This window comes from Melitaea cinxia, chromosome 26 (assembly GCF_905220565.1).
Source record: "Melitaea cinxia chromosome 26, ilMelCinx1.1, whole genome shotgun sequence".
Lineage (NCBI taxonomy): Eukaryota > Metazoa > Arthropoda > Insecta > Lepidoptera > Nymphalidae > Melitaea > Melitaea cinxia.
The window spans coordinates 1,540,148-1,565,213 of record NC_059419.1 but is presented as its reverse complement, the minus strand read 5'-3'; the positions used below and the strand labels follow the sequence as shown (position 1 = coordinate 1,565,213).

General features: G+C 35.4%; 2 protein-coding genes across 2 annotated transcripts; one reads left to right on the top strand and one right to left on the bottom strand.

The window, feature by feature from the left end:
* Positions 1-30: 30 nt before the first annotated feature.
* LOC123666394 (facilitated trehalose transporter Tret1-like) lies at positions 31-24,405 on the bottom strand. Its single transcript, XM_045600488.1, has 4 exons — positions 24,384-24,405; positions 23,720-23,892; positions 17,796-18,976; positions 31-114 (listed from the first exon to the last, which is right to left on the bottom strand). The coding sequence occupies exons 1-3, from the start codon at positions 24,403-24,405 to the stop codon at positions 17,864-17,866; spliced, it is 1,308 nt and encodes a 435-aa protein (XP_045456444.1). The 3' UTR covers positions 31-114; positions 17,796-17,863.
* Positions 382-17,689, top strand: LOC123666395 (facilitated trehalose transporter Tret1-2 homolog). Its single transcript, XM_045600489.1, has 3 exons — positions 382-477; positions 15,156-15,320; positions 16,180-17,689. The coding sequence occupies exons 1-3, from the start codon at positions 382-384 to the stop codon at positions 17,524-17,526; spliced, it is 1,608 nt and encodes a 535-aa protein (XP_045456445.1). The 3' UTR covers positions 17,527-17,689.
* Positions 24,406-25,066: the final 661 nt, after the last annotated feature.

The window sequence follows — 25,066 nt, the reverse complement described above, 5'->3', positions numbered from 1 at the left end:
AAATTAAGTTGGAAATAAAATTCTGTTGCATTATTCCATTTTTATTGTATACCATATCACAGAAAAGAAGTTTATGACCATTTTACCGGAACCATTCTCAAGATCTTATCGTAGGTATACTAAGTTAAAGTAGATTTTTACAAGATGTTACCCTTAACAAAAGAGTCAGCTGTCTGAAGCTGCAAAGTGTTTCCTTAATATTCTTTTCACCCTCTCATCCCTCTTTAATCGCTCCCAGTTCCAAAATTTTACCTTTATCATCTATTTCGATACTTTTCTCGTCTTCTTTTATACCTCTAAAGTGACACTCGATTTCATACAGCGTACCTCTTATATATTGAGAGGGAACTTAGGTCGGTAACGCTGTCTGATCGAAGCAGCATGTTAGCTCGGAGATTTGCAAGGTGTACAAGTCCAGTACAACAACGCGTTCAGGATTCTGGTGGGGCTGCCGCGGTAGTGCAGTGCCTCAGGCAAGTTAGCGGGGGCGCATACGGATGACTTTTATGCCGTTATGAGAAAACGGTGCGCCTCTATGTTAGCCCGCGGCTTCTCCAGCGGAATGCTGTACGTGTTTGTTGACCGGTGGGACTCACATCTCGTGGCCACGGGTGGGTGCAGCTTTATAGAAAACCAAATTGTTTTACAGTGTGTCGTAGGTACAAACATTAGTTTCTAACTTCAAATTGATGGTTGCGAGGGAGGCTCCTCTATGGTTTGGGGCGGAGTACTTGCGATTGAAATTAGTGCAGCGACCGCTTGTATGGCTAAAATATACATATAATTTTTAATTGCTAATTCTTATTATAATTATAGTACACTTAATTCATTTTTTATCACAAAAATTAACAAAAAGTAATATATAATGATATAATGATAAAAAACGAGTGTGCTGTAGACCACACGGCTGAAGTAAAAATTACGAAACGTAACTCTCTCTCTTTCTATGTTCACTAACTTATATTTCCCTCTCAACTTCCGTTCACTTCGCCCGATCACACTTTTCGTCACGCTCTCGTCACGCATTTGCCTCCCGAAGTCAAGCGTGCGAAAAAAAGTTTTACTTACTTCAATAAATAATAATAATATAAAATTCAATATTATTATCAGTTAATATTGTATACGATATTTTACTTTATTTCTTATTAGTTGTGCTCGCGACTTCGTACGCGTGAAATTTAACAAAATAATTATTGTTTAGTTCGCAGAGTTTTAAAATCAAAGTTATGAAATAAAAAAAATCTTAAATAAAAGTATTCTAAGTTATTCCTTATTACATTGCCAGCCAGTGAAAGTCCCGTTAAAAATCGGTCCAGCCGTTTCAGAGGCTGACAGACAGACAGACAAAAATTATAAGAAGTGTTATTTTGGTATATGTACCGTGTATACATATCTACATATGAATTTAGTAAAAAGCGGTTTTTTAATATTACAAACAGATACTACAATTTTATTTATTTGTATATATGTGATATATCATACTAGTATTTATAAGTTTGGTATACATAGAACTTATAATAAATATTGAGATAAAAAATCAATTAACATCTTAAACAGTAGTTATAAAAATATTTGTATTTTTAATCGAGAAACGATATATATTTTTATATACAAAAGATTTAATCCAATAAGTTTACACTTTACATTAATATCAGTTTCCCTTTCATCAAATCTAGTCTTTAAGAGGAAAGGGTACCGAAGAGACTTTTCAAAAATAGGTATTTGAATAAAATGTTTCTGTCGCGCTGCATGCCGCTACCGCGCCCCGCACCATCTTCGCTCCGTTTTTTCTACGTGTGACTGTCGCGTTCTTAGTGTGCGTGCGCCGGCTATTCAGCTATTAATTGTTGACGATATTTGAGTATTCGCATCTTTCGTTTCTTATTGACTACGAGTACATATAGCGCATAGTGCTATTTTTCTGAATTTGGCTTGTTTTATTGAATTTGTTCTGCATCGTATTGCTGTGATTCGGCTTTACTATTATTGGATTTCGTAAACTACTTATTATTGTTTTATTATTTTGACTTGGATACTCTTTGTGACTTGATACATTACTATATTTTTGTGGGTAATTATCGAAATACTTAGGTACTTTATTTATGAATTAGGTATGTAATTACATGGTTGAGGTGTGTGTAAGAATGGGTATTGAGATACATACATAATTATAGTGTATACATGTAGTATATAGTATAAGTGTAAGAATAATATATATATTATGTAATGTAGTACATACATAGTATAAAACGTTTGTCTCAGTACCTATATAATTTGTAATGTCTCATGTTTGTCGCAGTTATTAGTACATAGGTATAGGTTATATGTATTAATTAACATATAATTGCGGCGATATAACAATGGTTAAAAATAATATTATAATTTAAGAAAAAAAACAAACAAGAAAAGCCGCCTGCGTGAAGAACAACTATTAGAAAGTCAACTAAAAAGGCCTGAACAAGATAAAAATTCAATAATTACACAAAGATAGCTAAATAAATCACAACAATTTCACACATTATGTACTGTACACTCACAAAAATCATGAAGGCGGCTTTTTCAATTATTGTTTTATTTGTTTTTTTAGTTAGGCAAATTACGTAATCTATTCAATTTTTTTAAAGAGTGGTTGATTAACATGACATAACATAACAATACACTTTATTGTACACCAACAGAAAATAATGATATGTATCAAATTGATTTTTAACCGACTTCCAAAAAAGGAGGAGGTTCTTAATTCGACTGTATTTTTCTTTTTTTTTTTTGTATATATTTTACTTCAGAACTTTTGACTGGGTGGACCGAGTTCGACTTGTACGCAAAGGAAAAAAGCCGACTTCAATTACATCGACATGTAATACAACAAAGGTAGACGAAAATATAGTTAAGTAAATACGCGTTATTAAAGATTACTCAAAAAGTTCTTATCAGATCTCGGTAAAATTTAAATATGACACGATAAACATCAGCTTTCGATTAAATTAAAAATCATCAAAATCGTTACACCCAGTAAAAAGTTACGCGGTATAATACAACGTAGGTCGACGAAAATAGTCAAGTAAAAACGTATTATTTATATAACTCGAAAAGTTGTTGTTAGATCTCAAATAAACTTAAGTGAGACCAAATGACACACACCACCTTTCGATTAAAAAAAAATTGTTGAAATCGGTCCACTCAGTCAAAAGTTCTGAAGTAACATACATAAAAAATACAGTTAAATTGAGAGCTTTCTCCTTTTTTGGAAGTCGGTTAAAAATAGAAACCGATTTTACACGTCTATAGAATTCCTAAGTCGACAAGCTTGAACAGTGAAAGATTTAGTATAAAAGAAAGAGGAGTGAGAGGGAAATTCAAGAAGTAAGCTTTCCTCAGAACGAAGACTGCGTTCATTGGAATCACTAAGAAATTTAAATCGTCGTTTTAGATAAGCAGGTACAACAGGGTTAAAAAGAATAGAGTAAAGTAAGTTGAGAATATACGTATTCCCGCAGTAGGGAATTGGGTGCCACTCAGGGCGTAACTACTGCCGTATCAGCCGTATCAATGATACGGGGCCCCCTATTTACAGGGTATTACAGGTAAGATGTGTAAGCAAAAATTAGTAAAATATTATCCACAATGTCACTTAATCTTGTGCTTCCTGGAAAAAAGAATAAAAAAATGGCATACATACCTATAGAGTTTTCACTTCAGAAATGACTGAAGTCTGAAAAGCAATCCCCTTTTATCCAAGTCAAGCGTGCGCCCAATTGTGGATAACATTCTGTATCGTTTATTTCGGGATTCAGTTAATCATTATGAACAATGAATTAATCTTTTTTTATATAAGAATGGGGCACACAAGCAGACGAAGCCATCTGATTTATAACGGCTACCGTCGCCCATGGCCTTTAGAGAAAAGATGTAGACACTAGACGCTTGAAAACCCCCAAATTTTAGTAAGGTCATTCCACACTTTGAATGTACGCGGAAAGAATGCGCACGAAGCTCACACATTGGTTGCAAACCACTGGTGGATACTATTAGCACCACTAGACTTCTTGGCATCGAAAGAATGCAGAACACGACAAACGACACTGCTCATAGTGCACATTACGCATCGCGTGCTCGCACCGTGGAATGCTCGATGGTGCTTTTCCCTCATCGTCAAGAGTTGAATTCGACGCAAAAAGAGTGCAAAGAATTTTCGCTTACTTTTTCGCATAATGTGCCAGAGAGCCTTCAGGTTCGCGCAATGATGGAAGTGTAGACTAAAAAACGTTACCTTCGACAGCTTTTAAGTTTAAGCAGTAAGAAACAAAAGGCACGAGTTCCATTTGGAAAGCCCAATAGTCTCTCGCCAATTCTGCTGTGTTTGAACTTTGCCCTAGCGATTTACTACCTGTAAGACCTGGAGGCAGCGTTGAATCTCTTCTTCAGGTTATGCGCCTGTGAATCCCCCTTATAGATGCGGAAGATTCATAGGAATTCACTAATAGTATTGGCCTCACAGGCTGAAGCGAACGATCCCCCGCATCTATTGCTGCAGGTCAAGGCTAATAACTCTCCAGCTTGGAACTACAAGCTCTTTAAATTAGCTTAAAATCCGAAATTCAAAACATTCATTCCATTAAAGAACTCATGGAATTATTACTGATAAAATTCAATAACCTTGCATCCAGTTTTCCGGAGGTATTAACTTGATGTTTTTCAAAACTAAAACTGATAAAAAATTAACTAAGGATTTCGATGGAACAGGAACAGCTACAGCAGACTACACTCACTATTGTCTATTCTAGGAGGAAGTAATAACTTATAATCAATAAATATTTATTTTAATTCAATGCAAGCATTTTTTTGTGAGTAATCTTTACCCATCATTTGCCTGCCCCCCCCCCACTAATTTTGATACAGGGCCCCAAGGTTCCCGGGGTTCCAAGGAATGCTACGCCAGTGGTGCCACTTGAGTTTTTTACGCAATTCAGAAATATGATTCTATTTGCGAAGTCCAAATACGAATCGCATAGGTACCGCATAGGTAGATTCGACCTAATTTAATAATCTGCTCCTCAGTAATGTCAAGAAAACAACTAAGCAATTTTTTACCGATGAAAAAAACAGAGAAGGTTCTAAAGTCGCTACGTACCTATATTTATTTATGTTTGACCATGCATAACTTTTTACAGTGTACTGTGTGGCTACGGTACTAAAGAATTCAGCCACCCCCTCTCTTCCCGTGGGTGTCGTAAGAGGCGACTAAGGGATAACACAGTTCCACTACCACCTTGGAACTTAAAAAGCCGACCGGTGGCGGGATAACCATCCAACTGCTGGCTTTGAAATACACAGGCTGAAGACGGGCAGCAGCGTCTTCGGTGCGACAAAGCCAGTCCTGCGGTCACCAACCCGCCTGCCCAGCGTGGTGACTATGGGCAAAACACATGGGTTCACGTTGTTTTTGGCGTGAACTTGAACCTATGTCCAACAGTGGACTGTATAGGCTGTAATTAATGAATGAACTTTTTACAGAGTATTCCGAAATTGATAAAAAAATATATTGGAAAGAGTAAACCCCGAAGTTGTTTTTCGCCTAGCAGGCGAGGAAGAAGCGCGGCTCGCAGCTTGCTTGGCATAGGCATGGGAAAGAGCAGAGTCCTAATTTTTTAAACTTTCTTATTCTATTTTTTATTAGTATTACGGTAATAATAATCATAATATACTTTTTTGAAATCCTTGTATTGAGCCCTCTAATTTGATACCAAAAACAAACAACACAGTTATTTACCATAATTATCATTGTTATTTGTTAGCGAAACCCTTCGTTAGCCCAGGTTTACACAGTGTTTCAATAAAAACCGCATATACAAATACGGTTTTATTGTAGTTATGAAAAGAGAAATTATTTAATTTTGTTAATACGAATTTTAGAAAATATCGACTAAAAATTACATCACTAGTGTATCGATATAATTATCGACTATGAGGCATCACTTCGCTGGTGTATATACGTATTGCTTTGACCCTTCCCTCCCCCAGACCTATCCCCCAAAAAGCAAGAAAGGGACAACTGCAGCTCAGACCGTTTTAGGTAGATAATTTTTGACCAAAACAGTGTTTCGTAGTCGACTGTTTTCTCCTCAAAACATGACAATTTTTTTTTAATTTTTTTTTTAGAAAATAAAAGAAGACTTCGGCTATGCCCCTATGTTCTCATTTTTTTGAAAATATGCATATATTTTTTTTAATGAGTGTCTGAAAATGTACAAAAAATTATGCAAGATTTCGAGTTTTTGAAGTCTCCTAATTCCTATGATAATAAGAATATGAAAAAAATCAAAACATAGGGGCATGGTCATGGCAGCAAAGAGTTCTATGACACAAAAATATTTGATCTAGTGTCATTATCCAGGGAGAAAACAGTCGACTACGTTTGTATGGAGAAAGAGCCGGTACCCTTTCCTCTTAAGACTTTGTACTGTTGGTTAAAGAAATGTAGCGAGTCATGAAAGGACACGAGATTTTCGTTAATCGACTTGCGTTCCTCTGTTGCAAGTTCCTTTATCGTTCTCCTTATGGACACAGAGATTTCAGCCCTTATAATTTCACAAATATTCTTTAAAGTAATATTTTCTTGTGCTTTTGCGTCAATAACTTCTTTTTTTGCGTTCGTTCTCATACCTTAGTATTGTACTTGTTAAAGTATAATGAAAGCTAACATTAAAGTTATGATATTAATATTATTAATAGTTTAAATAATTAAGCAGTGCATTCAGTTAGCGCAAAAGCTTTAAAGTGCTTAAAGCGCTGATGGTTCAGCTGCAGTGGTGAGATTGCAAGCTAATGCGAGGGTAAGAGTGATTTTGATCGCTTGTCAAATTTAAAATATTTTAAAGTTTTATTACGAAACCCGTCGAGTTGATGAACGGTACAATAATTACTCGACAGCCTATTCCTCAAGTTTCCAAAAAGTTGTAAAGCACAAGGTTGATTTTCCACTATGCAATGTAATATTATATAAGAAAAACACGAAGAAATATTGTGTTGTCATTTACCTATATAAATGAGGTTTATACATCAGAAATACCTCAATCACTACTACAGTACTTCTTTCAAGTGGACTTTAAAAACATTTGCATTGACACTTTTTAAGTGACACGCGTTGGCGCAAAGATCACAGCACTAGTTTGTACCTGTTGCGCTGGCGGTTGCGGGTTCGATCATATGACAAACATTCGTATTGGCCATACAGATGTTTGCCGTGGTCTGGGTGTTTGTGCAGTCCTTGTGGGTTTCTCCACCGTGCCACGGGAAGCACGTTTAGCCGTCGGTCTCGGTTGTTATCATGTACACCTGATAGCGATCGTTACTCATAGTACCTCCTACTTGGGATAAGATCCGTATGCCCAATAGTAGAATATTACAGGTTGAAGCGTAAGTGTCCAGGTAGGTACATCATTACAAGTCGTGTCAAGTTGCTAAGTTGAGTTTAACGTGGATTACTCGGAATGAATATTTTTTTTATAAAAAATTCTAATGGTATGTACATGAGATTTTGGAAAATTACCAAAAAATGATTTCTAGCATGTATGTCTCTCTGTCTGTTTGTAAAGGTTTCACGCAAAATACTTTAGAATTAGTAAGGCGTCTTGAAATGGAGGAGAATTCCTTCACAATGTCGACTTAGTCGACTGTCGATTTAGATAAATAGCTAAAAGCAAAACAGATCTACCGCCGCAGAAACTTTGAACGCCTCTCAGCAACTGTTTAACCTTTATATTTATTTATATTTTTATTACTTACATTATGTTACTTTATTACGAACCCTTTTAACGTAAGTTTAACCTACATTTAATTGAAGAGTGCAGTTATTAACCCACAGTCAAGTGCCACTAACCGTGAGTGCGTATTGCTATCAATATTGATAAAGTTAGAAATGCGTTTATAATTAAAATCAGCTTCCAGTGGCGTAGCGTGGGGGGTGTCTATGTCCTCCAGATAGCAAAAGAAATGAGGGGCGGCAGAACCACTAGGGTATTTTTCGATTGACAAAAAAATAATTACAAATCGCGTCCGCATTGCGGACACAAAATAGAAAATACAGTAGAATTAAGAACCCCCTTCTTTATTGAAGTCGGTTAATTAACACAATGGAAATTGTGCGTGCAATGAGTGCGTTCAATTAATTTGCTGAAAATAATTGTGTTTGCTTGCAAACGAAAAAAAAAACCGACTTCAATTACATCGACAAGTAATATAACGTAGATCGACGAAAAAATAGTCAAGCAACTACGCGTTATCAAAGATTACTCAAAAAGTAGTTATCAGATCTCGACAAAATTTATATGTGACCACATGATAAACATCATCTTTCGATTAAATTAAAAATGATCAAAATCGGTACACCCAGTAAAAAGTTATTACGGATTTTCGAGAGATTCCCTCGATTTCTCTGGGATTCCATCATCAGATCCTGGTTTTCTTATCATGGTACTAAACTAGGGATATCTTCTTTCCAACAAAAAAAGAATTATCAAAATCGGTACACCCAGTAAAAAGTTATTGTGGATTTTCAAGAGTTTCCCTCGATTCCTCTGGGATCCCTTCATCAGATCCTGGTTTCCTTATCATGGTACTAAACTAGGGATATCTCCTTTCCAACAAAAAAAGAATTATCCAAATCGGTACATTCAGTAGAAAGTTATGCAGTATAATACAACGTAGGTCGACGAAAAAAGCGTCAAGTAAAAACGCATTATTAGATATAACTCGAAAAGTAGTTTTTAGATCTCAAATAAATTTAAATGGGACCAATTGGCACACACCACCTTTCGATTAAAACAAAATTTGTCGAAATCAGTCTACCCGGTCAAAAGTTCTGATGTAACATACATAAAAAAAAAAAAAAAAAAAAAAAATACAGTCGAATTGAGAACCTCCTCCTTTTTTGGAAGTCGGTTAAAAATTAAATGAATCGGTAAGGGCGACAAAAAAAAAACGCTACGCCACTGGAAGATTATATCAACAATTCGTCTTACAAAGAGGGATCATTGACATTTTAAGTCTTATTTTTAACAATATTGCTATTCTGTTAAAGTAATCTCTTAGTATTGAAAATTTGAAATTTGTGATATTTTTTCGTAATATCAGAACTGTTACAAAGGTATTTTACCTTTTAGGAAACTGTAAACTCGATTCTCAATGAACATCATTCCATACATATGTATGGTAGTGACCAGAGGAAACTACAGGAGTAAGATCAAATAATTTATTTTAAATAAATTTCCTCACCAATTTTATGTAAGTCAAGAATGAAGTCGATAAATCTTGGTACCTTGTGTCTAAACTATGCTTGAATTTGATTATTACTACACACTGAGTACTCTTGTAGTATATCTAACTATGTGGCTCAATTTAATCTTGTTTGTATCCTCCTATTAAAGTTTATAATTTACAAAATTTGATCTTTTCTGCACCGAAAGAAATAAAACTTGTTGTTTAGCAATGCAAGATGGCGCTGCCATTGCTGTATAGGTTTAAAAGATTCATAAAATAGATTTATAAATATATTATGTATTAAATAATATATTATATATATATATATATATATATATATATATATATATATATATATATATTTTTTTTTTTTTTTTTTAAATATGTACCTTTTCTGAAGTCAATATTTCGATCCAGTTACATGGTCCTTGGGTTATTTGCGCCTTGCAAGTTATATTGTGGCAAGTATCATCCTTCTATAAAAAATACACTAAAACACGATGAGTATTAAATTTTGAAACCGGTAAAATAGTGTAGTTCTAACCACATTCCAATAATGAACACTCCTTGCATGTCTAGACATTAAACAAATCACAACTTAAGAATTTTTGCCATTTCAAATTTTGTTTTTACACTTTTAACATACAGACATGCTCGTCAGTTTCTAAGGCAGGCAAGTCAATGCTAGTGTTTTGGACAAACACCGATTGAAACACATATTTTTTTCTGATAAATACATACACATAATTTTACTCACAGAAAAGGAGAATCGCAATCAATCCTGGATCAGAAATGCTGGCCAAATTCTCATACCGAATTTTGAGAACTTATGAGATCTATGTGAATTTGGTCTTTATTTGTCTATGTTTTTATAATTTTTATGATATTTTTATCTATAGGGCACTGCAAATTACCCCAACGAGATAAATCTTCACACGCCCAACATACTTGCGTTCTGACTTCTCATTCTAGAATATCCAGTAGCATTTGTTTGTACAAATGCAATTCAAAACCCAGTAATACCGTTGATAAGGTTTTAACGCCCTTTGTTCACTCAACAAACAGATTATGAGTGTCGTTATCAGGTTCTGATTGTTGTTTATCTAATCGGGCTATCGACAACATTGACAATCATCCAGTCGCTATAAGGACACCGTGCACACGTTTTGTTTGGTAGAAATGTATATTTGATAGTTATTTTAATAATGAGTAAGCAGGACAAAAGGAGTTATATTTATATACTGCGGCAAGTAAGAACTTTTTGTTACTTTTTTTGGTGACTGTAAGTTTATTTTGGAAATATTTTTTGCTTTTATTTTTAAGTTCGATTTATGTTTTAGAGACAGATTATAAATTAAAAAAAAATGTACATTTAAATAAGTCTAAATATAATTATGTAATTGAATTTTTGTTTAATAAATGAATAATGCAAGAAGCTAAGAACGCGTGTCGCATTAGTGTGGTCTGAACTTAGAAATCCTAAAAATCCATAATTATACTAAATTTACTTAATACCAATTTAAATTAATAACGAACGATATAGATACGGCTAGGACGGAGAGGCCATTTTAACAGATTTCGAAAAGGGGAAAGTTGTCAATTTGATTATATTTTTCTGTGTATGGCTCATATCTTTTTACTGGGTGTACCGATTTTGATGATCCTTTTTTTGTAATCGAAAGATGGGTTAATATCCCATTTAAATTTGATCGTGAATAATGCGTATTTAATCGACTGTTTTACTGACTACCTGACGACATAGTACTGTGTCGATGTAGTTGATGTCGGTTCCTTCATGAGCTCTAGTCACATTACTTCATTGCAGGAACAAAATACTACTTAGAAGCTTACTTTATTATCTGTGACCTTCTGTATGGTCACGGTATACAGCTTTTTTACGTAATATGTACACAGCTATTATATTATCACTCTCACTCACTCACTTCAGCCTATCGCAGTCCACTGCTGGAGTATATTATAAACTAGCCACTGCCCGCGATTTCGTCCGCGTTGAATAGTTGTTTGAAAAAAAACCCGATTTCGAAACATTCTTTATTAGTGCTCCGCTCCTATTGATTTTAGCGTGATGATATATAGCCTGTAGTCTTTCTTGATATTGGCTATCTAACACTGAAAGAATTTTTCAAATTGGAACAGTAGTCCCGAGATTAGGGCGTTCAAACAAACAAACTCTTCAGCTTTATAATATTAGTATAGATAGATATAGGTATTAGAAATTTCCTACTTCGATAAGCGCGAAATTTCACTGACATTGATTTAGATAAGATAAAATATCTCAATCTTGACTTCATCCTTGAAATATTATCGATTGCTGAACGAAAATATATAAAAAAGTAATGTTAATATTTTTGTCCATATTCGATGTGATTCCGTGCTTTTTGAGGACGTCCAAAAAGAAGGAAGCTCTTTGTCTATACTCGTATGTACCAATTAAACCGACTTCAAAAAGGAGGATGTTTTCAATTCGACTGATTTTTTTTTATGCATGTTATCTTATAACTTTTTACTGGGTGTAAGTTTAAAGTCGCTCAACGTCCAATGGAACGGGCTATGTCTGGGGTCTCTCTCAAAGATAGGATTAGAAATGAGACTATCCGCGAGAGAACGAAAGTAAGCGACATAGCCCACAGAATTAGCAAGTTGAAGTGGCAGTGGGCTGCTCATCTGTGTCGCAGGACCGATGGCCGTTGGAGTAGACGAGTCCTAGAGTGGAGACCGCGTCTTGGCAAACGTAGTGTGGGACGTCCTCCGGCCCGTTGGACCGACCACCTACGTAAGATTGCCGGTGTAGGCTGGATGAGGATTGCGGAAGATCGGGATGTGTGGCGCCGAACTTGGGGAGGCCTATGTCCAGCAGTGGACTGCGATAGGCTGAAGTGTGTGTGTGTGTGGGTACTGACTTTGATGCTTTCTAATCGAAAACTCGTGCTTGACATCTGGTCCCATTTAGAACCAGATCTGACGAGTTTTTTGACAGAACTGCAGAAGAAGACGAAGACTTTTTGACTTATCCTTAATAATGTGTATTTAGTTAATAATTTTTTTCGACTACCCACATTATGTTACCTGTCTATGTAAATTAAAGTAGTTTTACTTTTTGCGATAGAAGTCCATTATTTTATTGACATAGTCCTAATGGTTCCTGCTTCCTTGCACATAGATAAAATTTAGAAGAACTTACATGTGCGAAAATCTATAATAATATCTTATTACACACACTCACGGTCCTCTGTTCATACGGTAAGCAAATTAATGCTTGTGATATAGGTAACAGAAATAATTGTGTTTGCTTACAAACGAAAAAAACTGACTACAATAACATCGACAAGTAATACAACGTAAGTAGATGAAAAAATAGTTAAGTAAATATGCACCATCAAAGATTACTCAAAAAGTAGTCATCAGATCTTGATCAAATTTAAATAACATGACAAGCATTAGCTTTCGATTAAAGTCAGAATCATCAAAATCGATAAACCTATTGAAACGTTATGCGGCTTAATACGCATTATTAGATATAATTCTAAAAGTACTTGTCAGATCTCAATCGAATTTAAATGGGACCACATGACCTGCAACACCTCTCAATCAAAGTAAAATTCGTCGAAATCGGTCCACCCAGTCAAAAGTTCTGATGTAACATACATAAAAAAACACAGTCGAATTGGTAACCTTCTACTTTTTTGGATGTCGGTGTATAAAACATATATTAATTAATACAGATATTACACCTAGACTGAGGCGAAAATCGAACCCGAAATCCGCGGAGCAGAAAGCAGAGCCACAACTAAATTAGCCAATGAGCTACAATCAGTAAAAAAAAACGAGTGTGCCTTAAATCACACGACTCAATTAAAACTTCTTTAGTTCCTACAGTAATATACGAAACGTAACCCTCTCTCTTTCCTTCTTTACTAACTAACATCTTCCTCTCGATTTCCGTTCGCCTCGCCCGATCACAATTTTCGTAAAGCTCTCGTCACGCATTTACCAGCTTACTTCCCACGTCAAGCGTGCGTAAAGAGTAAAAATGGAATCAAAGCCCAGCTGTCTCACTAATAATTTAATTTCGTCATAGCAAAAGTTTTGTAGTATAGGTACACAAAACTTTACAAACTGGTATGCTTTTTTTTACATACGATTAGTAGTGGAACCTCTTTGAAGGAACCTACTTTTAGTTTTTACCATTTTTTATGTGTCACACATTTTATGCAAAGGCTGGCATTCTGCTTCTTGCTAACGTAACAATTCTTTTCAGAACTAACTGCATCTTGTATCTTGAACATAAAAGAGATTTTTCAGAACTACCTACTTCTTGTTTCTTGGTTTGTGGTAATAACGGTAAAGTGATCTAACAAGGAAGTGATGTGATAAAACGGTAATGGTAATGATTGTGGTATGCTGTGGTGTGTGTGGTATGTGTGGTATTATAATGCATTTTTTATTAAGTTTTTTAAGTTTCAGCTTTTACGTTTCAGATTATCTAAATAAAATAAAGATAGCACAAATGATTTCTACCGTATACAGATAATAAATCTTTACGTATGGTTACTAAGATATAATAGATAAAAAATATCCTTGGATCATAAATATATGATATCAATTCATTACGTTAAAACGAAATTATCGTCATTGTCTCATTCAAATAGTTATATAATTTTTTTATTAACTTATGTGCACGTTGTAGGCTTACTAAAATATTTTGACGATGTTCATGGCTTGCGAATTGTCAAACGCGCGAAGTTTAATGGCTTCGGTTGTTTTTAACCACGATTTTTATACTATTTTTGTCAAAATTATTTTTTCATCAAATTTCATGCTATTAATTATTGAAACTGTAAAAATTATTTTTTTATATCTCATTTAAACCGAGATGGGTATAATCGAAAATCTCACCTCAACTTAAAAAAATATTGCACTGATATTAAAAAAAAATATTTTTCGAGTGTTCATTTTCCCCGCTAAAATAAATCTCATCTCTAATTTACTTTTTTCATTGAATTTTATTTAATTTAAATAAATTAAAGAAATAAATAAATAAATAAACGCCTCACACTCAACGGCCCCCAGTAGGATTATCTCCTGTGTCGGGGGTCCGGAAACACTCTCAGTACACAAGCATAAACGCCCAGACCACGTGTTTGCCATGTGTGGGATCGAACCCGCAACCGCCAGTGCAACAGCCACAAAACACTCCTGTCCTGTGACCATTGCGCCAACGCTTCGTATACCTGATACATACCTACCATACCATACCTGAACGGTTTATTATTTTCCCGAATAATAAAAATAAATTTAGTTTAAAATATTTTTAGCGTCAATATCGTGTAAAGGGAGGGGGAGGGTCCAGGCAAATCACATTAAATCTCACCTAGGGGGGAGGGGGTCTAAACTGATCAAATAATAGCTCACGTAATTAATGGATGCCTCTTGTATTTTAACACAAAGTTTTATTTTCGTAATTTTGCAGCCAGAGGTGTCTTATTGAGCGCCATCTATTGACGCCAATACTAAACAGCAACTTTAATCCCTGTCAACTTTAATCGCTCGTTGGTTAATTCAATTTTTTGTAATTTCGTTTACAATATTCTCACCGTAGCAGAACTCGGTCGTCTCCGTATTTTAATTGATATTGTTATTACTTTTATAATACTTAAAATTGAAAGTTATTTGTATTTGACAGCTCCAAGAAATATTACATCAACCGAATTTTAGGTATTTTCTATTGTTAATAGAAAACCTCTCATAAAATTGCTAATATTAGGTTTCTACTACTATCTGTAACTTAGTTCCCTAGTTGTTCATTGTAAATATGTATAATATTGTAAAATATCTAAAAATCCAATTTCATGTTCCTATTTTTATCATATTTTCAGTGTTTTGTAACGTTGAGCGTGGCCGTCAACATAACGGCACACGGTTGCGTGATAGGCTTCTCCGCGATCCTCATCCCGAGCCTGCGCCGCCCTGAATCTCACATCCACGCCACGCCCAGTCAAGAGTCATGGATAGGTGAGGATTTACAACCCATTCAACAACTCGTCGAAAAAAGCTAACGACTTTCGGTCGATGCAACACTGAGGTTGCTATAATGATGCAAACTGCTATAATGATGTTGATTAAATATTACTGCTGCAAATCCGTATTTTGTTCCTGTGGTGAGTAAGGTGACTAGAGCTCATAAAGGGATTAGGGACAGGGTCGGCAACGCGCTTGCAATGTTTCTAGTGTTTCAGGCGCCTATAGGCTACGGTAATCGCTTACCATCAGGTGATCATCGTACGCTTGCTTGCCGAACTAGTTGCATAAAACAAACTCATTTTCAATGACTGAATTAATTTCATTGTTACATACGACATAACAATCATTCGCTTCAGCCTGTAATATCCCACTGCTGGGCATAGGCCTCTTTCCCCATGTAGGAGAAGGATCAGAGCTTAATCCATCATGCTGTTCCAATGCGGGTTGGCGGATATATTTCATACTATGGGTAATGATCGCTATCAGATGTACATGATAACAATCGGGACCGACGGCTTAACGTGCTCTCCGAGGCACGGTGGGGAGACCCAAAAGAACTGCACAAACAACCAGACTACGACAAACAATTACAACACCACAAATTAGTGCTGTGAACGTTGCGCCAACGCGTCGTCAAAAACAATAATTAAGAACTAATAATTTTTCTGTACGTTTATTTATATACAAGCGGTTGAATTAGTAATATACATTTTTTTTGTAAACATCTATCTAACTAGGTAACAAATGGACTCTCTTTATAATTACACGTCGATAATAATATATACTTAATATTTACTATGAAAGTGAAAATTGGTAGATAATAAAAATCTCCCATATTACTTTTTTTATTAATTATTGATAGGAATAAAAATATGTAAGATTTTTTATTTTATTTCAGCATCTGTTATTGGCTTCGCGTTAATTATGGGGAACTTTACTATAACGCCACTCATGGACACCTTGGGGAGGAAAAGGTCACACATCCTCTCAGTCCTTCCTATTTTGACCGGCTGGTTCCTGCTACTCATGGTAAACAGTGTGGGAGGCTTGATAGCAGTAAGATTCCTCCAAGGCATATCAATGGGTATGCTAGGACCTTTGGGATCTGTAATCATAGGAGAAACGACTGACCCTAAGAGTCGCGGAGCGTTTTTGACTAGTGTGTCCCTTTCGTTGACAATTGGCGTGCTGTCTACACACGGGTTGGGAGCATTATTGAGTTGGCAACAAAACGCTTTAGCATGTTCTTTCATTAGTTTTACTGCTCTTCTACTAATCATATACAACCCAGAGTCCCCGTCCTGGCTAGTATCTAAAGGAAGATTCAAGGAGGGTGAGGAAATTTTCTACTGGTTAAGAGGAAGAGGACCAGACCAAGAAACTGAGTTTGAAAAAATGGTAGCCGCGCAAAAAATGCAGCGAAAATCAAGTGTTATTGGCCAAAATTTACCTTTGCATGTAAAAGTAAAACGGTTTTTTGCATATCTGAGATCAACATCGAGAAAACCAGAATTCTATAAGCCTATAATCATTATGTTTCTGTTATACACCATGTTCCAGTTTTCCGGAATTAATATTCTAAGTTCCTATACAATAGATATCATACACAAAGTTGTTGGACCTGATGCTAATGCGAAATTCTTAATGGTTATGCTGGATATTGAAAGATTAATATGTAATTTAGGAGCAGTTTATTTTATGAAGACCTTAAAGAGAAGAACTCTTTTGTTTTCTAGTGGTGCTATTTGTGTTTTTTCATATATAGGAAAGTCTTGCTACGTCTTTGCGAAAGAACATAACGCGTTACCATTTGAAAGTCAATGGCTACCCATAGCGTTGATCGCTTTGTACATGTGCTCACTAACTATTGGTATATCATCTATACCGTTTGCCGTATCGGGAGAAATATTCCCATTGGAATATCGAGGACTAGGTGGTGGTATTAGCGTTTTAGCTTTATCTTTCAACTTGTTCTTGGCGGTCAAATGCTTCCCAGTGTTAACTAATAATATAGGACTTCCTATAACGTATTTGGTATACGCTGGTGTAGTGGTATCTTGTCTAACTTGTTTATACTTCATTATGCCGGAGACAAAAGACAGGACTCTGCAAGAAATCGAGGATAGTTTCCGCGGCAATTTGCCAACAGATCTCAAAAGTGCAGAACCTCTAAACGGACATGAAAACAGTGAATTACGTCGATGCAGTTCGCATATATTATATTGATCAAATAAAGACTTGCAGTGTGGTATTGTCGAATGTTAGAGGCTTTACTATACAATACAGAATTCTCTCTATCATCGTCTGTTTATTGATTGTAAGTAAAATTAATCTCAACATAACAGTATGTTATTTAAATTAAATTAAAAATAAAAATCTATTGAATTTATTGTATTTTTATTGCATGTTATATCACAAAAAGAAGTTTTAGAACAGTTTATCCAGAGCCTTGTTGAAGATCTTAATCTAAATCTAAATTTAAATCTCCACATGATGTTTCTCCTATCAACGGGGCCAGCTGTCTGAAGCTGGAAAGCGTTTCCTTAATATTCCTTTCCCCCTTTCATCCCTCTTCAACCGTTCCCAGTTCCAAAATACGACCTTTCTCGTCCATTTCGATACTTTTCTTGTCTTCTTTAATACCTTTAAAGTGGCACTCGATTTCATACAGTGTCTTACCCTTAGTCTCGGGAAGCAAATAGAATAAGAACGCACCACAAATAGCTATGCTTAATCCATAAATGCAAAATGTTCCTTTAACACCGATTTGTCTGAATGACGTCGGTGCTGTCTTCACTACAACAAAGAACATTAGGGAGAGGAACATTCCAGAAATTCCGCTGCCAAGCGATCTGTAGGCTAAAGGAAATATTTCACCAGCGATAGCCCAAGGTATAGGGAGAATTCCTAAAGTTTTTCCGAATATGTATATTAGTGTCGGTATCAATGGAGTCCATTTATATTCATCAGAAATGTATCCAAAATCTTTCAAATATAAAAGCAGAGACGTGACAAACAATGAAATGACACTTATAGAGATTCCAATAAATAGGACAGTTCTTCGATTTAACTTGTTGACGACGATACAAGCTAGCACTGCTGTTGCGAATCTTACTACATCTACCATCAGCATACTTGTGTATGGTTCGATGGTACCATCAGTAACTTCTGCCATCATTGGAAGAGTATACGACGGTACCACCGTCATTCCAGACATCTGGAACAGCACGAACATGAACATCATAATAACGGTCGGCTTGTAAAACTCCGGCTTCTTAACCGTTTCTAAATACACCTTCCATTTCGAAACTTGTCGAATTTGAAAATTGTTTTGTTTCTGACAATTAAGTAGAATCTCCAATTCCTTTTCTGATTGACTACCCCATCCTCTCAACCATCGAAAAGACTTGCGGCATTCTTTAAACTTTCCCTTAGTCGATAAGTATGGTGGTGTTTCCGGGGATAGTGAAATTAGGATCAAGGATATGACGTAACAAGAGCCACATGCCATAGCAGCTGATCTCCAGTAAAGCAGGGTACCAAAAACATGTGCGACCAGCATGCCAGTTGAGAATGAAAATGCGATGGTTGCGAGGAATGCTCCTCTGTATTTTGGGGCGGAGTACTCTGCGATGGAAATGGGTGCGGAGGCCGCCTGTATGCCCATACCGAAACCCTGAAAAGATATAAAATTATTAAATATGATTATCAGATAACAATATTTTGTAACTTAATAATAATTTTATTTTTTATCTGATGTGTCATTTGCTTAACCTTTAATATACTTGTATTTAAAAGTTTATTATACTGTATAGAATATATAATAAATATTGAGATAAAAAATCAGTTTCAGATTAAACATTAGTCATAAAAATATCTACGTTTTTTAATCGATAGTAAAAACGTTTCGTTATTTTTATTATATGAAATATTTAATGCCATATTTTAGGTATCTATATATTAATACGTGAAGCAAAAACTTTGTACCAACCAATTTTTACGAAAATAGCGCGGTCGGAGGAGTGAAATTTAGCACACTTTTGGTTTATATAGAGAAGGAGTGCAGAATGCTAATATTTTTTTAAAATTATGCGTAAAATATATTAAATCAATAAAGAAAAAAAAAACATTACACACACTCCCATGTACTTGACACACACACGCGTATTATGCTCTTTTGTTGATTGTCAAAGTCTGTAATCAAATTGAAAAGTTTGAAAAAAGGTTCATTATTTTCATAATTTTTGGTTTTATTTAATTTAAATTTTTAATTATGGTCGATTTTCGACCTTTGGGCGACTGATTATTATTCAAATTCTTCAGACAAAACTGTCGAACGAGGTCAAGTAAATTCATTTTTTTCGTAATAAAACTGATTGCTAGTTCATAATACCTAATGTATTTTAATTATTTGTAAGCAGTAATAGAAAATTGCAAGTGAAAAGACTTGCTCGTTTAAATAGTTAGTTAAATATTATTTTAGGTAATAAGTGGTATAACATTTATTAAAATTGCATAATTATGGATAGTATCGATAATAAATATGACTGAGTTACGAAACTTATCTTATGACCTAGTATATTGTACTTCAAGGATTTTCACGGCGACATCGTATTATTGATATTATGATCAATTGTAGTATTGTTTATTGTATTCTTGAATAACTGTTTACGCGCAATCAAACGTGTAATGTATAAAAGACACAATACATATAATCTTTATAGTGTGTGTGTGTGTGTGTGTGTACGTACAAAAAAACATAGGTCTTTTTCTCCATGTACGAGGATTGGAGGATTGGATCCACGCTGCTCTAATGCGGTTGGCGGATAGTCATAGATTGTAAATTATGTAATTAAATGTATGATCATAACAGGATCTGTACCTGAAAGATAATTGGCATATTCTGGAAGTCTGTACATGACTGTGTTGTCTGTTGCCCGTTGACTGTATTGCGTCTAAACCACCACCTGGCTCATAAAACCATTCCCGACTACTTGTTAATTGAAGGAACCCATTTGTTATTGAGGATTTAAGCACGCAAACTAATTTAAAGAAGTCGTAATGTCAATTGAAAATGTCAGGCGTTCGGCTCAAATAAATCAATGAAATGTACTCGTACTTGGTGCGGTAAAATTAATAAAAATACCAAACAGATAAATTTTTAGTTTATTAATATCGTATGTATAATTTAGTGATTGTTACGTATTAATGATCAAAAGAGGATGTTTTCAATTCGACTGATATCGTTTTTTAATCGAAAGTTGGTCGTATGTTACTATTCAAACGTTGCCGGGATATGACGAGTAGGCACTTTTTGAATTATTAAAATCTTTTAGAACATGTCCCCTCTAGTATATCCTAAGGTTAGATTCTTGTCGAATAATTATTTTAGCATTAAACCTGTCTTATGCACAATTAGAACAATTGGATTATAATACACACAAAACACTTCAGCCCGTAATGTCCCACTACCAGGCATAGGTCTCTTTCCCCGCGTAAGAGAAGGATCAGAGCTTAATCCACCACGCTGGATTATAATAGGTTAGGTTTAAAAAGGAAGCTACGTAAGAAAGGTAAACGAAAGAAGTAGAAGGTAGTATAGGAAAATACTGGTTCGCATTGAAAAATTATTTTGATTTATATTTCCAGATTAACGCGGGTGAAACCGCCGGGCACAGTGTATTAAGTAAAAAGTAAAATTGATCGTTGGGTTAGAGAGTCACCCACAATTCCCAACACGAGACACAAGAGAGAGAGTAAAAAAAATCCTACAGAAACTTAATCTTTTTTCAAAACTCTCAAAATCAACCTACACTAAAGCAAAGCTTCTACCAAAAGAACTACAATGACTCACCCACAATAAATTGCACTCAGATCCCAAGACGGCGAGAGAATCCAACCCAAAAAAAGAAAAAAGAGGCCGCAAAACCTCGCCCTGAGGCTTATATACAGCAAACCCAGCGCGTCGCGACACAACTACCCCCTAAGGTGAACCGCAACGTAATACGATACGAGGGTATTCCAAAAATTAAATCAGTCGCCTAGAAAAAGTAAATAGCAACGCTAATGCATAACTGTGCTATTAAAAATATATGCTACAATATGTAATATAAAGGGAGGCCTATGTCTAGCAGTGGGCAGCAATGGGCTGAACTGATGATGATGACGATGATATGTAATATCGGCGAGTACTGCGTGAATAAGTGCTATTTCTTGTTTTTTTTTTTTTAATATCTACGATTTTATTTTTGTGTTACCCCACACATTAGGAATTCTAAACATTTTTGAATATCATATCAAAAATTTTTTGGTTTTTTTTTTATTTTATATTTCAAGACTAGCTGACCCGCAAACGTTGTTTTGCCATATATGTTATTAACCCCTTGACCCGCCCTCCCCCTTATAACTTAGGGATATGAAAAAATAAACGTTGGCCGATTCTCAGACCTACCCGATATGGACACAAAATTTCATATTTTATTAATCCCCTCAACCCCCCCCCTCCCCTTATAACTGAAAGGAATGAAAAATCGATGTTGTTCGATTCTCAGACCTACCTAATATGCACACAAAATTTCATGCGAATCGGTCAAGCTGTTTCGGAGGAGTTTAACTACAAACACACCGACACGAGAATTTTACACATTAGACTAGCTGTGCCCGCGGCTTCGCCCGCGTTGAGTTTTCACAAAGTTTTCCCGGCAAACTTCCGGTGAAACTCTCATCAAAATCGGCTTAGCCGTTCCGTAAACCTTCCTCTTCCTCCCTCTCTCCATTGGTGAAACCGCATGAAAATCCGTTTAGTAGATTTTGAGGGAATCGATCACATATGCTTTTGGGGACTTTGTTTTATAATACACTAACTGTTGCCCGCGACTACGTCCGCATGGTTATGAAGATATGCATTACTATTAAGATGCTTAACGCAAATTATTTTTTTATTTCAGTCACTTGAAATGTTTATCACTCTGAGTAACCTTTTCAAAGGCACAATTAGTATAATTTTATAGTTATTTTTATAAAACCTCTCTATACACCACATTTTTAGTTTTATTTTCAGGCTGCAGGATAAATAACCTATCAGGCGAACTTATAGCTGCTGTATATGTTTCATACAAACTATCATCAACCTCAATTAAACCCCCTTAGCGGTGGAATATCGCAAAATCCGTTCTTAGCGGACGTCTACTAACTATAATCTACCTCCCTGCCAAATTTCACCTTTGTCCATCTTAGGTGGATGGACCGTTCAGCGGTTTTTGAGTTCTCGTGATGAATGAGTCAGTGATCTTTCTCTTTTATATATATATATATATATATATATATATATATATATATATATATATATATATATATATATATATATATATATATATATATATATAGATTACGATGTATTATTTGGACACTTCCTCACCATCTATAGAGCATACATTTTAAATTTCAAGTCTCTTGCTTCAAAAACATAGGACTTTCATACAAACTTCCAACCCCCGTTTTATCCCCTTAGTGGTCGAGTTTCATGAAGTCCGTTCTTAGCAAATGTTTACGCCCTTTAAGGAACGTACCTGTCAAATTTCAAGTTTGAAGCTGTTATAGTTTCGGAGATTTCGTGATGAGTGAGTCAACCTACCATCCCCCGTTTTAACCCTAAAAGGGAGTTGATTTCTAAAGATACATTATTTGGACAACTTCTCACCATCTATAAAGCATACATTTTAAATTTCAAGTCTCTTACTTCTAAAACATAGGGCTTTCATACAAACTTCCAACCCTCGTTTTACCCCCTTAGGGGTCGATTTTCTTAAAATCAATTTTTAACGGTAGTTTACGTCTTATAAGGAATCTACTGTGGTATAGTTTCGGTGATTTCGTGATCAGTGAGTCAACCTACGATCGCCCGTTTTAACCCCAAATAGGAGTTGATTTCTAAAGATACATTATTTGCCTTTTCACCATCTATAGAGCTTACATTTTAACGAGGTCGGCAAACAAGCGTATGGCTCACCTGATGGTAAGCGATTACCGTAGCTTATAGACACCTGCAACACCAGAAGCATCGCAAGCGCGTTGCCGACCCAATCCCCAATCCCCCTAGGAGCTCTGGTCACCTTACTCACCAACAGGAACACAATATTGCTTGAAAACAGTATTATTTTGCTGTGATCTTCTGTAAGGTCGAGGTACTACCCCAGTCGGGCTGCTCCATATTTTGAGCAGGAAATTCCTGCTATGCTCTACCTCAGTTAAATATACATACAGGCAGCACTACAGGTTCTTAGAACAGGAAGTGTTATATATGTGTGTATTTTTTATGTAAATATTATTTGTGACACCTAACTTCGCTTGTTCTTTGGCTATCATCGAAATAAGAGAGTAACAACTATAATATATATACTGTAACATTTTCTCTGCTTACCTGCAAAAATCTACTAACAAGTAGTGTTGTAGGATCCTTGGCGAATATAAGCAAGGCCCAGCCGGTTAAAGCTGGGAGCGTGCTAAGCTGGTTGGTCAGACGTCGCCCAAGCTTCTGAAGACAGACTGGCGCTATAACGATGCCCGTGATGAGGGCAAGGCCGAGGATTGATGCTGGAATTGACAAGTAGTTTGATAGTAAACGTATATATGTAGTATAGTCGCGGAGCAGCGTGGTGGATTAAGCTCTCATCCTTTTCCTACATGGAGAAAAAGACCTATGCTTAGTATTGAGATATTAAAATATAAATATAATATAATTAATTAATGCAGACTTTTATTGCAATAGTTGTTAGAGTTACGTCGCTAGACATATATTGCCATCTATCATAATATATTACGATTTCAATTATTAAGCGTCCTTCAAATATCTGCTTTCCAGTTCGCAAATATTTTTTATTATTCTGACATCACGTTGGTGCAGTAACGAACATTTTTATTGACCATACATGCCACAGTGTTAGACGGTGTTTTGTGTATTCCCGGACCTAATACGCTATTGGATGCACTCGTGTACGGTAGCAGGACAAAAAGATTTTTGGTCGTTAAATATGTCTAAAATCTAAATGAATGAATGAATGGAATGAAATTACAATATTTATTACGCCATAAGGCGACTAAGCACATGTACTTAATGAATGTCAAAAAACTTCTATATTTAAATAATTGTGATTGCTCGCAAACGAAAACAAAACCGACTTCAATTACATCGACGACTAATACAACGGAGATCGACGAAAAAATAGTCAAGTAACTACGCTTTATCAAAGATTACTCAAAAAGTAGTTATCAGATCTCGATAAAATTTATATGTGACCACATTATAAACACCAGCTTTCGATTAAATTAAAAATTATCAAAATCGATACACCCAGTAAAAAGTTATTGCAGATTTTCAAGAGTTTCGCTCGATTTCTCTGGGATCCTATCATCAGATCCTGGTTTCCTTACCATGGTACTAAACTAGGGATATCTTCTTTCCAACAAAAAAAGAATTATCAAAATCGGTACATCCAGTAGAAAGTTATGCGGTATAATACAACGTAGGTCGACGAAAAAAGCGTCAAGTAAAAACGCATTATTAGATATAGCTTGAAAAGTAGTTGTTAGATCTCAAATAAATTTAAATGGGACCAATTGGCACACACCACCTTTCGATTAAAAGAAAATTTGTCGAAATCGCTCTACCCAGTCAAAAGTTCTGATGTAACATACATAAAAAAAAATATATACAGTCGAATTGAGAACCTCCTCCTTTTTTGGAAGTCGGTTAAAAAAAATAGTAGGT

Bases quoted from the DNA above. Each gene is read 5' to 3' on its own strand.
- LOC123666394 (XM_045600488.1), bottom strand. From the start codon at position 24,405: ATGTGCTTAGTCGCCTTATGGC. The intron at 23,893-24,383 runs GTAATAAATATT...TGTCAATTCCAG, and splicing joins GTGCTTAGTCGCCTTATGGC to CATCAATCCTCGGCCTTGCC. The intron at 18,977-23,719 runs GTAAGCAGAGAA...ATATCTTTTCAG, and splicing joins TTGTTAGTAGATTTTTGCAG to GGTTTCGGTATGGGCATACA.
- LOC123666395 (XM_045600489.1), top strand. From the start codon at position 382: ATGTTAGCTCGGAGATTTGCAAGGTGTACAAGTCCAGTACAACAACGC. The intron at 478-15,155 runs GTTAGCGGGGGC...TCATATTTTCAG, and splicing joins TAGTGCAGTGCCTCAGGCAA to TGTTTTGTAACGTTGAGCGT. The intron at 15,321-16,179 runs GTCGAAAAAAGC...AAAATATGTAAG, and splicing joins TACAACCCATTCAACAACTC to ATTTTTTATTTTATTTCAGC.